Source organism: Sinocyclocheilus rhinocerous, unplaced genomic scaffold (genome assembly GCF_001515625.1).
Source record: "Sinocyclocheilus rhinocerous isolate Xijiao unplaced genomic scaffold, SAMN03320098_v1.1 scaffold606, whole genome shotgun sequence".
Lineage (NCBI taxonomy): Eukaryota > Metazoa > Chordata > Actinopteri > Cypriniformes > Cyprinidae > Sinocyclocheilus > Sinocyclocheilus rhinocerous.
Genome location: NW_015661919.1, coordinates 473,519 through 487,949, shown reverse-complemented (window position 1 = coordinate 487,949; position 14,431 = coordinate 473,519). Strand labels below are relative to the sequence as shown.

At 38.7% G+C, this 14,431-nt stretch overlaps 1 protein-coding gene across 1 annotated transcript in view; it reads right to left on the bottom strand.

The window, feature by feature from the left end:
• Nucleotides 1-8,513, bottom strand: part of LOC107726917 (28S ribosomal protein S14, mitochondrial-like) — a 12,438-nt gene extending 3,925 nt beyond the window's left edge. Inside the window, exon 1 of the mRNA XM_016536609.1 lies at nt 8,416-8,513. Within this exon, the coding sequence (XP_016392095.1) occupies nt 8,416-8,484 (69 nt within the window). The 5' untranslated portion in view covers nt 8,485-8,513. The remainder of the gene's footprint in view (nt 1-8,415) is intronic.
• Between the last annotated feature and the right edge of the window lie 5,918 nt (nt 8,514-14,431).

Below are 14,431 nucleotides of genomic sequence, written 5' to 3'. Positions count from 1 at the left end.
ATTTGTAAGTCGCTTTGGATAAAAGCGTCTGCTAAATGACTAAATGTAAAATGTAATGTAAATGTAACTAACCCAACAAACACAGAACGTTGCCTCAACGTAGCCAACCTTTTAGCAACGTTGTTACAACATGGCTAAAAGGTTGTTGGTTCTACGTTGTGTCGTTGAGGTTGTTACTGCGTTGTCACAATGTTGCCATTCAATCACGGTTCAGGGCCATTGCTGAAGGTTGTGCTTGGCCTGTCTGGACAACCACTGGACGACATATACTCGACACTGTTCCGAAGCGCATTTAGGGTGACCATATTTTAGTTTTTCAAAAAGAGGACAGTAGGGGGCGGTTCGTGGGCGGGGTTTCACCTAACAGTATAAGCAGCAAGGTTTTTTTTTTGTTTGTTTGCTTATTTGGTTTTTATAATAAATAAAAACAAAACAAGTAGATTGAATAGAAAAAGAATAGGGAATGCTAGTGTTAGAGGGTCATTTTTAAATGTCAGTTGAACAGAAAAAGAATAGATAATGCTTGTGTTAGAAGGTCATTATTTATAATAAATAAAATGAAAACAAGTAGAAAGAAAGAACAGAGAATGCTAGTGTTAAAGGCTCCTTTTTTATTTTTAAATAAAACAAGCAGATAAAATTAGAGTTAGCATTATAATAGAGAGTGCTAGAGTTAAGATGAAAGAGATTTGTTTTCAGCTGTTTCTTAAAAATGATTAAGGACTCAGCTGCTTGGATTGAGTTGGGCAGGTCATTCCACCAGGAGGGAACAGTTAATGTAAAAGTCCATGAAAGTTTTGTCATAGGTAGAATGCAAAATGTTTCAATACAAGCATTTCAGTCAAATGTAATTTATGCAATATTTCAAACCTTTAACCCACTTGGGAAAAACGCGGACTTGGCAACCCTGCATCCAAGAAGAACTACCGGAGTCAGATTTGACTGATCTCAGGTCAAGAATAAGGAGAAATGACTGACAAGACCATGCTGGAGTATTTGCTGCTCAACAGATCCTGAGCTCATTGACAAATATCTGATCTTGTAAGATGTGCTCCCTTTACACAGATGTGATCGCGAAATCAAAAGTGAACAGTGCGAACGCTTATTCAAAAGGGATTTAAATACGCCACATACTGAGAGCGGCTCCCTGATGCGGCAAAATTATATACAATATTAGAATGTTTAAAGGAGGGCACAAGAAAATCATGGGAGCGAAACACATGTTGTGGGAGCAGGTGGCAATGGTCAGAGATTCAGCCGGAGCAAGATTAAGAAAACAGCCAAATCCCGGACATTTTGGGTGATTAAGAATTCCCGGCCGGACGCATTTTTTAGGTCCAAAAAGAGGACATGTCCGGGGAAAAGAGGACGTATGGTCACCCTAATTTAAAGCAGTAGTTCTTCACCTTTGTGACTGCAAAGCCTCCCATTGCCTACAACAATATTCTACATTTTTACTCACAGTTTCTACCCGATAAAATATTTTAGAGCTTGGCATTTTAATCATTTTAATTCAGCAAAAACATTTAGCATCAGTTGGCTCAATTTTTCAGTCTGGCTTCACAAATGACACTTTCAGACTTGAAAATGCATTGGACACATGAACAATCCTTAGAGACCCTTGACACATTGTGAGATGACCTGCATCCTGCACCTGCATTGTGTTAGTAGCAGTTCAAGACAAGAGAAACAAGCTCTCTTCAAGACAATTGTCTGATTATAATGCTGACTGGCTGTACAAATAGGAAATCTGGGCACGTTTAGACAGCAAATTTGTTGAGCATATTATAGGCCTACAAACTATAAGAATAAACAGGGGACAGAGTGAACCTTCTGTTTTAAAATTCCTCCCTCACAGCTTGATGTCAGAGGTAAATTTGCTAATTTTGTGTCTGCTGACATTTTTTATTTTTTAAGCCAGCACTTACTTTGCCATTTCTTATGCTCATCTACCATTCTGTCATTACCACAGGATAAATCCCCCCAATAAAACAATGCAACTGAAAAGAAGAAAAAAAAAATCAGACGACAACAAAATAACAACCAACAAACAGCTCGTTATGTGCTTCTCTGCATGACATTGGTTAGAGTTCAACCCCAAGGCATCCATAAACTGTTTGAAAAAACTGAAAAAACTGTTCTAGTAAATTCCTGTAGAATTTCCCAAGCAATCTGCCTTTGTTAAAAGATACAAGGAGATGTGTTCTGAGAAAAATACTAACATATGTCAAATTGCACAACTTTAAAAAGAATATCCATTATGTAAATTAAAGTGGGAAAACAGATCTAGAGAGGTCGAGACACCAGGTTATGCTTCTATAAACCAATTGTTATGATATGAGGTTAATGTATATAAATTAATAGGAATAGAAAGAGAACATAAGTCATTTTAACCCATTTAAGCCTGCAGGCAACTAAAGTTGCTGCAAGGCTCTACCGATGGTTTTCCATTTGTAAATATTTTTTGTGTGACAATACTTCAAAAACCACTGCTGTACAAGCAGACAATCTTAGGAAGAGCTTTTGACAACTTGCTGGAAATGATGCCATGTGGTGATGTTTAATTCATGAGCCATTTCTGGATGTTTGCTCAGAAATATACCTGGCAAATTTAGTGACCAGTGAGCAAAAGTGCGCCCCTTGTCCAGCAGCTCTTGCAGAAAGTTGGCCACATAGGACACGTCACAAGAGGATGGGTCCTCGTTCCGTGCTGCAGACCAATCAGAAAAGGCTGACTCCATTCTCCTGGAGCTACATTACCTCTGGACAGCATGTCCTTGGTATTCAGTCTGCCCAGCACGTGAACTGCTCTCAGCGAGAAGAGATTGCACTCTGCCCATAAAAGGAGGCGTCGAGCCAACCTGTGAAGGGAGCTTGACTGGAGACCACCTTGGTGATTTATAAAGGCTACCACCGTAAAGTTGTCCAAGTGGATCAGGATGTGGTGCCCCTTTAAGGCCAGAAGGAAGGTTTTTAGTGCTAGAAAAACCGCCATTATCTTGAGGCAGTTGATGTGTAAGCATTGCTCCAGGTTTGACCAGGAGCCGAATGCCGGTCTGCCCTTGTTCAGAGCTCCCCAACCCGAGTTGGAGGAATCTATCGTGACCACCTTCCTTTTGGAGGTCAGTCCCAATGTGATGCCTGATTGAAACAGGTGAGGGGTTTTCCAAGGGGCCACAGCTCTGATGCAGCGGTTACCCTGCGATGAAAACGTCAAGCGTGGGTCGGGACATGGGCTTTGAGCTAATATTGGAGAGGCCGCATGTGAAGCAGGCCCAGAGGAATCACAGAGCCTCCAGACTGAGCAGCAGCGACCTGTGAGCGATGAGTTCCTGTTCCGATCTGGCTAAAACCAGCCAATCGTTGAGGTAATTCAAGATGCGGATTCTCATCGGTCTCAGAGGGGAAAGAGCCACATCCATGTATTTCGTAAAAGTGCACAGGGCCAGAAACAGTTTGAATGGTAGGACTGTATATTGATAAGCCACCCCCTCGAACGTGAATCTCAAGAACGGTCTTTGATGAGGGGCTATCTGGATGTGAATGTAAGCATCTTTCAGGTACACCGATAAAAAAACAGTTCCCGGGGCATATTTGCATGAGGATCTGCTTCAAAGTCAACATCTTGAACGGCCGTTTCATAAGGGAGCGGTTCAGATGCCTGAGATCGAGAATCTTTCTTGGGAACGAGGAAGTAACGGCTGTAAAAGCCTGACCCACTGTTCACTAGAGGAACCATTTCCACGTCTCGTTTTGCAAGCAGAGTTTGCACTTCAGACTGGAGAACATGAGCATCGTTGTCCCGTACTGAAGTTTGTATAATACCTTTGAAACGAGGTGGCCTGCGAGTGAACTGGGGCAAGTAACCTCCTTTTATGGTTTTTAGAACCCAACTTGACACATCCGGGATGGCTTTCCAAGCCCAGAGCCGGATGGCAAGTGGTCTGAGTTTTTCGAGTGGCAAGGGGGCGGGGAACTGACATTTGTGGTAATGAGAAGAGGAGAAATGCTCTTTTGAGTATGTGGGTCCGCTATCACAGCGGTAGTTTGCTTGGGTGTGCTGAATGAGAAGGGCGGGTCCAGCCTGAACAGAGCTTTGATTGCTCAGAGTTAAGCGGAGGGATGGAGAGCGAGCGCGAGACTTCTTTGAGGGCATTCCGGCCTCAGTGAGAACTGACGGAGGCAGCACCGTTTTGCAGGTTGCTGGGAGGATGGAGCCTTCTAGCGACTTGAAACAGCCGCCGCACTGGAGTGCTTCGGCAGGAAGTGACGGAGGGATTAACACGCACCAAGTAGGGGGCGCGCCACTTTCTGGTGTGTTCTATGTGAACTTCCGGGAAAAATGGGGTGGGCTGCTGGTGGGAGGATCATTGATGGTGTCCCTTCAGGTACCACTCGTATAGGAGGCCACGGGCTGGCTCTTCCGGAGCTGACCAAGCCAGGCCATGATCCTCCACAGCCTTAATGAAAACGCGGATCAGCTCACTATCCATGCTGGGCCGTTTTTTTTTAATCGGTGGGAGGGTGTCGGGATCTTTGCCGGAATACGCCCTCTCCTCTGCATCTGAAGCTGTCAATGACATTGAGTCATCCGTGACAACTTCCTCCTCAGACCTGCCGACGGAAATCAAGCTGCTCGCAGCCGACAATGGTTGCTGATCCTCACGTGTGAAGCACACAGGCAAGTCGAGTCGTTGGGGGGAGAGTGAAGCACGAGGGACCTGTGAGAGCACTCTGTCCTGGTGAGCGTAGCCTCTGCGTGGGCGCTGCCCAGACAAGCGTCGCACTCTCCGTGCCCATCTGCGTCATACAGGGGATCCCTACATGAGCCACGCTTGTGGCGTGACATTTGCAACAACGTTGCTGGAAATTTGTTAAGAAATTTGCTCTTGTAGTCACCAGATGGCTACAGGGGAAGGCTTCTAGGCAATCTTCTGCTGCCAAGGCTTCTTCTCATGTCGGCATGCAGCAGGCTGAGCTTCTTGCTTCGGCTTCTTCAGAGTCCAGCGAGGAGATAATCTTTGTCGCTGAAGGAGAAAAATTCGGACAAAATGGTGCTCAGAGCCGATTTATATAGCAGTCCACTCCACCCCTTTTGGCGAGTTGAAGCACCATTGGTTCATGCAGCTACACGAACGTGAACAAATCAGACTTCAATATCAGAGTAAACAGGAGTTTCCCCATAAGCGTGTAACGGAGAGAGACTTCTGAAGCTGAATCTAATATCTGCACCTCTGATCTTCTGAAGATTTCTGAAGCGTAGGCTTCAGAAATATTTAGTAAATTTCCTGCTGTTCACAGGCCACTCGAAACCCCACTATAGTTGCTTTTAAATGAGATCAATGCTTTCTAAAAACAAAGCAGATTCGGTCTGCACTTTGTTCTTTAACAAATAAAAAATTAAACATATTGGTGTGAAGGGCTTCATTTCCACTGAATTTATATTCAGACATTCCAGGGTGATTCTCACTGGATTGTGAAAATGAGAAACAAAGCTGAACCTTGCATGATGTGAAACCAAATGAGTTTGAAAGTGAAATTTTGTAAGCAAAATGTTTCCTGTTTAGTGTTTCTTAACCAGTGCGAATTATTTTTGTGTGAATTACCAAAACAATTTTTATGCTCTCTGTTTAACTTAATAGAAAAGAGATTAATGAAGAGTTGCACAGACAAAAGTGCATATTCCCTTTATTAGCATCACCACTGGTTCATTTAAACAAAATCATGAAGAGCTCAAATCAGTTTCACTTTTACAGCATCCTATTTCAATTTCATGAGCTACTTGTGTGGGCTGTTCATTCTGATGTCACTATATTAGGCCTCGCAAAGTCAGCATTTGAACAATGCTGCAAAGCAATTTTGGGTACTTCAGAAAAATACTTGGGAGCACAGAGAAAGTGAAACAGAGCAACGTTTGCAAAATGATTTAGTCTTCTTGTGCTAAACATGGTTGTTCAGCATCTAAGTGTGAATTTCTATGTTCTTTTGGTCAGTTCTCTTATGCCCTAGTTGGAAATATCGTAATTACGAGTTCCGAGCAAATGAATGACAGAGCAAAGTTGTATTTAGTGGGATGATACACACAAGTTCTAGATAATACACAAGTTGGAATGAGGCATGACAATTTTTAAACTCTGCGGAAACACTGATCCATAATAAACAGGCTATCATGATGTAAAATATCTATAATCTCTATATAGAGATTGGAAAACAGTGGAAAGTAAGTCTGTAGTGAATTATAATGAATACTTTTGCAAGTTATTTTAATTTTATATGCTGTCTCAATCATTAAGCTGTGATGTACAGAACAGCTGATAGCTTAGTTAATTGCTCAATCTTCACAGTTTGCTCTATGTAACACAAACATTTAATTTTGAAACCATGTATAAATAAGTGACAGGAATGCATATGTTTCATCATTTTGAATTGAGATGTTGGTATTTGGATTTATTTTGCAAATAATTAATATGTTTTGTTTAGCTACTTCGACTAGGATATGTGACATTTTGTAAGAACGACTTCTCCAGGCCGCACATGAAGGCATCTTTCAAAACGTTCCCACAAATTTCACTTGAAGAAATTCAAATGTTCCACATGTGTGGAGATGCATGTTCTGAGCTCTCTACCATATGTGGTAACAGGTAATTTGCATACGTTGTTTGGTTTCCACAGTGCAGTGTTCTGGACCACTGGCTCTAAAAGTTTATTTTGAATTTTTTTTTGATGTTTTCAAAAAGCAGAACGATCAGTCAGAACTGCTCCACTGTTTATTATGTAAAATGTTGGTTAGAAAGCGGGAAACCACTATTTTTGTTTCTATTTTTAAAGAAGCTTCTAGAATTTTTTGACAAAATAAATTCAGTGCAGTTTCTTATTATTCCATTGTGCTTACTATCATTTCAGGCAGCCTTCCAGCTATGAGGTAAAGCCCTTTTTGGACATGAGGTCAAGGCCTTCCTGAATTTTGGAATGTTCTGCATTGCTCCCTCAGGACAGTGTCAATCAAATAGCTGGGGACCGATGACTACCCTCGCCGAACGAGTCTATATTTTGTCGGAAGCCCCTGTTCTTCCTCTGTCTCTCCAAGGGTCAGTGCATGTTTTTATCTGCATTTTACACTCCAGTCCTTCTGTTCAACAGATGCTGAAGCTGATCTATAGAAAAAGAGAGAACATCTATCCTGAAGTCCCATTTAAGTTGATCGTCAATTTCAGTAAACAAACAAGGGCTCCTAGAACGATTCCTAGCAGTGTCATTTTTATTGAACGTTCAACCTCAAATTTCAGCACAGAGGCACGACAAGTATTTGATTAATGTTTTGTCCCCGATGCGTGTCTGGTTTTGACATTAGATTAAGAAATAGAGACATCAGAGGGAATGAACCTCGCACGGCCAACCATCACAATCAGAGCGATCCTGCTTTCCAAACCAAACTGTTAATCCCATCAAAGACAGCACAAGGACGTTTATGATGAGTCAGTTCCAAAATGAAATATAAAATGATAAATGGGACATTAGGCCTCTTTAGAGTTTTTTTTTTTGCACAACCATCTGTGAATTCATTCAAAGGGACCACCAAGGTTAACAAGAAGTGTGCTCTCAGGGTACCCACTACCCTTTTCCACTCAGTGGAGCGGAGTAACCAAACACAATATACGGTAGAGCAGAGTCTGTAAATTTTATGAAATCTTCTTTTATTGAGTCAGGTAATTGAGAATGGTCTGCAGAGAGCTGAAAAAAAAGCTGTTTCTGACCTGTTTTAACCATTTAACTAAGATGTTAAATTCAATCTATAGACGTTTGGGGAGGGCTGCCATTAGGCGAGATTGCTTGACTGATTTCCTTATGCCATGCTGCATAAACTATGTGGATGTGTAGTGTTCTGGGCAGCTGAAGTATTTCTGCACCCACCTGAGTGGGTGGTTAGTGTGACTGGAGAAGTACTTTAGTTCATTTGATTAGGCTTCTGGAAACATTTCACACATGATCTTGTATGATATCAATCCTCTGGCTACAGTGTTTTTCAAAAGAACTTTCAGTTACAGTAAGAGATCATTTATTAATGTAAAAGTGAGAAATTAAACTTGAACTGAGTATGCTTATCACTATTTTTTTTGTCTTATTCTCTAGTAAAATATCTACATACGTCGTCTCGCAGTTGCTGAATGTCGCGCAACAACGTTGCTACAGCCCTTTCGCGTCTTACAATTCAACGTTGCTACAATGTCGGGAGCACGTAGACAGCAACGTTGCCACAGTAAAAATGGAACGTGGCAGCGACGTTGACACAACGTAAATGTGTTTGTTGTAATTACAGTGTCTTAACGTGATCGCAATCTAAATACCATTCAAACACAAATACAATGTATTCAAAGTTCTAACAGACTTTGAATTTACAAATCTGAATGAATTTACCTGTCTACAAAACGGCAAGGACGACTGCAGAAAACCCATCCCCGTGGCGACGAGCTTCATTGCCGCCATATTGATCCAGCACTAACCTCGATGGTGGCTTTGAAGGGTAAGACATTTATTAATGTAAAAGTGAGAAATTAAACTTGAACTGAGTATGCTTATCACTATTTTTTTTGTCTTATTCTCTAGTAAAATATCTAAATATTCTAAAAAAAGAGATACATTTACTATTATTTACTGTAATGTTTATGTAATTCTGATACATAATTGTGGAAGAAAAACTGTATACTACATATAACACTGCATTTACTTAAAAATATACTTAAAATGTAATGTTTTTTTTCTGTAACGTAATTGTGATACATAATTTGCTAATGCAAGAAAAAAACATCCTACATATATTTATTTACTATTAATTATATTTGTATATAATACCTATTCTCTGAAAACGTGTTTTGTTATTTTGTTTTATTATATTATAAGGATGTTTAGAAATTTTGATTTGAAAATAAGACAAAAAACTTTTTAGAGGTGTATAATGTGCTGACATTTCATAGGGCTCATTTCATAAGCTTGACAATATAGATTTGGTAATACCTCTTTAAGCTCGTAAACCTGAATTACAGTAATTTTACAACATTTATGACAGGCAATGACAAACAAGATTCCTTAAGTGTCTCAGAGAGGTTTATTTAAAGAACATTTTTGACAGCGGTAACAGAAAACTGGAGGAGGCAGATATTAATTGTGTTGCACGCTTATAAATTACATTTTGAGGGAGGGCCAGCGATCTGAAGCTGATAATGCTTTCATAATAGTCTGTTGGGAAAGCAGATTAAAGGACAGGTTAGATAGTTACAGGATAAATAAATGTCAATTGAAATGGTTGATCACGTGATGTAGTGCATAATTATTATAACTACATTCAGATCTCAGTGTTTTGATCTTGAGAAGTGACTCTTCTGTGCTTCCTAGTGAACTGCCTATCAGCAAAAAAACTCTTTCACCAGCACCATTTGATATTTCCTGCGCAATAATCAACTTATTTGTATCTTTGACCAATAGTCGTGAAAAAAACCTGATGTTAAATAATTGACATTTTAGAAACAATATTCCCAGTTACATTGTTTATTTTTGCTCCGCCAACAAACATAATTCCAAACTAAATCAAAGGAGAGTCAACCAAGGCCTCTCCGAGCAACACACACAGTAATGGCATTTCATTATTAAATCAATCAGTGTTTTCTAACGAATCGTTGAGTAAATTACTCGGTTATACACTCAGTTATTCGTTTCTGAACGAATCAGTGTATTTGTACAAATCGATTCAGTGAATGATTCAATAATTCACTCATAAACTTAACTTGTTGCCACCTACTGGCGTAACTGTGTGACCTGCAGAAAGAATCACTGAAAAGCCTGCCTGGAACGCATAAAATAAAGAAAAACTGAGCGAATCACAAACATTGTCAGCTTCCAACGCCATATGGGACACTTCTCCCAGAGATTTTACCACTGCTATACCTATAAAGAAAAAAATTTTTTTTTGGGCCATGCAGTGCGGGTTGAAACAGCATGCTTCAAGTCAAGTGTCTAGATCACATTATTGACCAATAGTCGTGAAAAAAACCTGATGTTAAATAATTGACATTTTAGAAACAATATTCCCAGTTACATTGTTTATTTTTGCTCCGCCAACAAACATAATTCCAAACTAAATCAAAGGAGAGTCAACCAAGGCCTCTCCGAGCAACACACACAGTAATGGCATTTCATTATTAAATCAATCAGTGTTTTCTAACGAATCGTTGAGTAAATTACTCGGTTATACACTCAGTTATTCGTTTCTGAACGAATCAGTGTATTTGTACAAATCGATTCAGTGAATGATTCAATAATTCACTCATAAACTTAACTTGTTGCCACCTACTGGCGTAACTGTGTGACCTGCAGAAAGAATCACTGAAAAGCCTGCCTGGAACGCATAAAATAAAGAAAAACTGAGCGAATCACAAACATTGTCAGCTTCCAACGCCATATGGGACACTTCTCCCAGAGATTTTACCACTGCTATACCTATAAAGAAAATTTTTTTTTTTTGGGCCATGCAGTGCGGGTTGAAACGGCATGCTTCAAGTCAAGTGTCTAGATCACATTATATCTGAGGAGGAAAGAACCTCGGTGGCCAATGAGAAACAGGTGAGAAAAGACAAGCTTTGCTCTCTGGGAGGGAGGTGAGCTCTTTTTTGTGCCTGTGGGAGACTGTAGAATGATGTTTTGGTGGTCTTTGCTAATAAGTTTGGTTTTGTTTAGTCTCATATAATTGAAAAAAATTGTGTGTGATTCTTTGTGAGATTTGTTAGGAATACCACACACATGTATAGAATCTGTGTTGACCCTGTCTAACAAAGATGATACATTTACGTCAAGTCAGGAGCTTTTAACAGTAAGTGCTTAAAGCAGAGTTTTGACATCCCTTCCAGGATCTATATTCTTTCCAACTAATCAAACCTTTTCCTTTCACTTGTTTAGCAGCCCTGAGCTCAGCTCAGATTTCCGATTGGAGAGATGCAATCAAGATCTTTTTGGTCTGTCCAACTACAGCTGAATCAAGTATAATGGAACTACATTTGACAAAGGGTAAATAATGCTGTGGTATTATACAAGGCTGACTACCTACCACAAATTCAGAAGCTGTCATTAAATATGGTATCTACTTTGACTAAGGTCCATTACGGTAATGTGTAAAGATCGTACAATTGTTTCCAAAACAATATTGTGCCATTTTGTCAAAATTACATACTTTAATATATGTGGCAGGATGCATTGATTACATAGGGGGTTGAAAACTAGTTAATTAGTAAATCGGAGAAAGCCTTGTTAAGTACGGTATAAAAGGGGGAACGTGTGCCACCCGGATGTGCGTCATCTAAGCGTTACCGTTTCTGTTTGCCTGTGTATCGTGCCCGAGAGTGGACTGAGGAAATGCAGGGCGTGTAATAGAGATTCACATACTTTTGCCGCTCACAGATATGTAATATTGGATCATTTTCCTGAATAAATAAATGACAAAGTATATATTTTCATCTCATTTGTTTGATTGGGTTCTCTTTGTCAACTTTCAGGACTTGCATGAAAATCTGATGATTTTTTGGGTTATATTTATGCAGAAATATAGACAATTCTAAAGGGTTCACAAACTCTCAAGCAACACTGTATTTTACATGTAATTTATTTTGCCTTGCAATTTATTGATTTATTTATTGTTATTGTTTGCATTTCCAATAATCTTAAAGGGATAGTTCACCCAAAATGAAAATTCTGTCATCATTTACTGATCCTTATTTCTTCTGCTGAACACAAAATAATTTATTTTGAAGAATGTTGGTAACCAAATTGTTGATGGTAGCCATTGACCTCCTAGTATTTTCCCATACTATGGAAGTCAATGGCTATACTGTCAACTGTTTGGTTACCAACATTCTTCAAAATATATACAGAGTTCTGGCATGAAACTCTAGATGGCGCAGTCCAATAGGTCTAACTCAATCTGACCTAATGACATCATTATCACATGACACAGCTGATTGGTTCTCTCCTGTATCGGTAGCAAATGAGCTTGCTGCTCAACATTCAAATATATAGTGCTTGCCGTAGCAGTGTGTTGTGTGCCGACTCTATTTTAAGAAGTGAACTGTCAAACCTTAAAATCTTGTGACTTAAAGCTCTTTTGTATTCTTCAGGTTAGGAACATGTCGTCCCAAAGAGTCCTGCCATGGATTTTAAATACATCAGCATCACAGAGGTCTGATTTAGTCATGAATGTGAAGAATGCCTTTTGTGCTGAACTTAAAGGTCACCTGCATGCTGGTATGTTTATTGCCATACATATTCCTGCTTTGAGTTACAACAACAATTTAACTTAAGTCTGTTTGTGTGATTAAGTCCATCAATCAGCTTTATGAAGAGCAAATCATTATTAGTAGGATCACATTTTAGGACTGGGTATCATTCCAAAATTTTCGATACTGATACTGATACCGATACCTTGACTTCGATACTGGTTCCTGAACAATACTTTTTTTTTTTTCGATAGAATTGCACGACAAAATTGCAGCACATGCCATTGGGTTCCTCTTAGCTTTCACTGCTATCAAAAGCCTCCATTCTTTACAGTTTATTATGATCTGGAGACAGGCAGATAGATGAATGTATAACATGACCCAAAGCCTACTGTTGACAGTGTGATATAGAATATTGGATCTGTGTCTCACACGTATGCGAGTTGGTAGAAGCTTTATTTGCAGAGTTGAGACCTTATGGCTTTGATTTAAATTTCTTTTTCCCTCTTAGTTCACTTATAGCGGGGTTGACCTTCAAAACCATCCTAATAAAACCCAGAAGCATTCTATCTAAATATGTTTAAGTACAGAGATTTCATTTCTTTGATAGATTTCCTTGCGGCTTTGTCTTTGTGGCCTCAAGTCTCTGTGCTTCTATAGTAGACTTTAAAACAAACATGTTGTAATAAGTTTAACTTTCAACAGAAGAGAGATGGTTTTACACCTCTGAGTTTGTCTGACGTGTAGTCTGCTTTTAAATTGATTACAATTGCTTAGCAATAACCTGTAACTATAAAACATAAACAATTTTTTATAGCTACATGTTATTGCTAAGTAATTGTAATCATCGTAAATCTCCAGCATAGCATTCAAAAGTTTTCCTTCCCCTTTCCCCCCCTTTTATTCTGTGGACCTCTCACATAGTCTTTATTGAAATATATCCCTATTTCCTTAATGCACAAACTCTTGCTGAGCCTCTGCCTCATAAAAAGCATGGTGAAAGCCATAAGTCTGCTTCACGCCATGCCACATTTCTGCTGAATTCTTGTACACAACACCAGCAGCCAAACACATTAATCAGTGTACACAGATCCTCTTCTCAAATAAATGGAGAGAGAGGGCCATTGGTGAAATATGAGTGACAGATGAAAGCTGCATTTCCTTTGCGGGTATCATCTCAATACTAGTGTTGAAAAACTGGAAAATAATTCAATAATTCCTAAGGAAATTTGTTTGATATATTTGAGGATGTGTCAGGAGGGACCTCAAACATGTGTATCGCTCAAATGGTAAATGATTTAGAGCTCTCTGGAAAATGTAAAACATGCGGTAGCCAGATTTTGACTTCAACCGTATATATCATTCTAATACATAGTTCATTGGTACACAAGTGGTAAATAAATATGGCCACTTGAAAAAAATATTTTTAGTATTGTCACACATGGGTAAGTATACTGACAAGTATACCATTCCAAGGTTTTTTTTTTTTTTTTTAATGGAATGAATACTTTCATTTAGCAAGGATGCATTTAATTGATCAAAAGTGACAGTTAAGACATTTACATTGTTACAAAAAAAGAAGGGAAGAAAAATAAAATAGTACAGCAGCAACTGTTTTCAACATAATTAGAAATATTTCTGAATATTCAGACTGAATATTCATCTTTGCTGTCACAGGAATAAATTACATTTTAAAATATATTAAAATACAAAATAGTCATTTTACATTGTAATAATATTTCAAAATATTACTGATGTTATACTGCTTTTTTGATCAAATAAATGTAGCCTTGATGAGCATAAGAGACTTCTTTCAAAACATTATAAAATCTTACCGCCCGAAACTTTTAAGTGGTGCCGTATATTAAATAAATTTAAGGAAACAAAATCTACAATGTACACCATCAGGCAGCACATAAATAACAAATAATAATGATAAATGAACAAATAATGATAGTTGCTTATTTAAAGTTATAGTAGTTTTATAAAATAAAAAATTAAAACTGTGAACATTTACTTACCCTTTATCCACATACCCTGACTTTTAAGTCAAGTCAAGTCAAGTTTATTTGTACAGCGCTTTTCACGATACAAATCATTGCAAAGCAACTTTACAGCAAATTAAGTTTCTACAATATTTAGTGGTAGCTTATCAGTGGTGACTGTCAATTAAT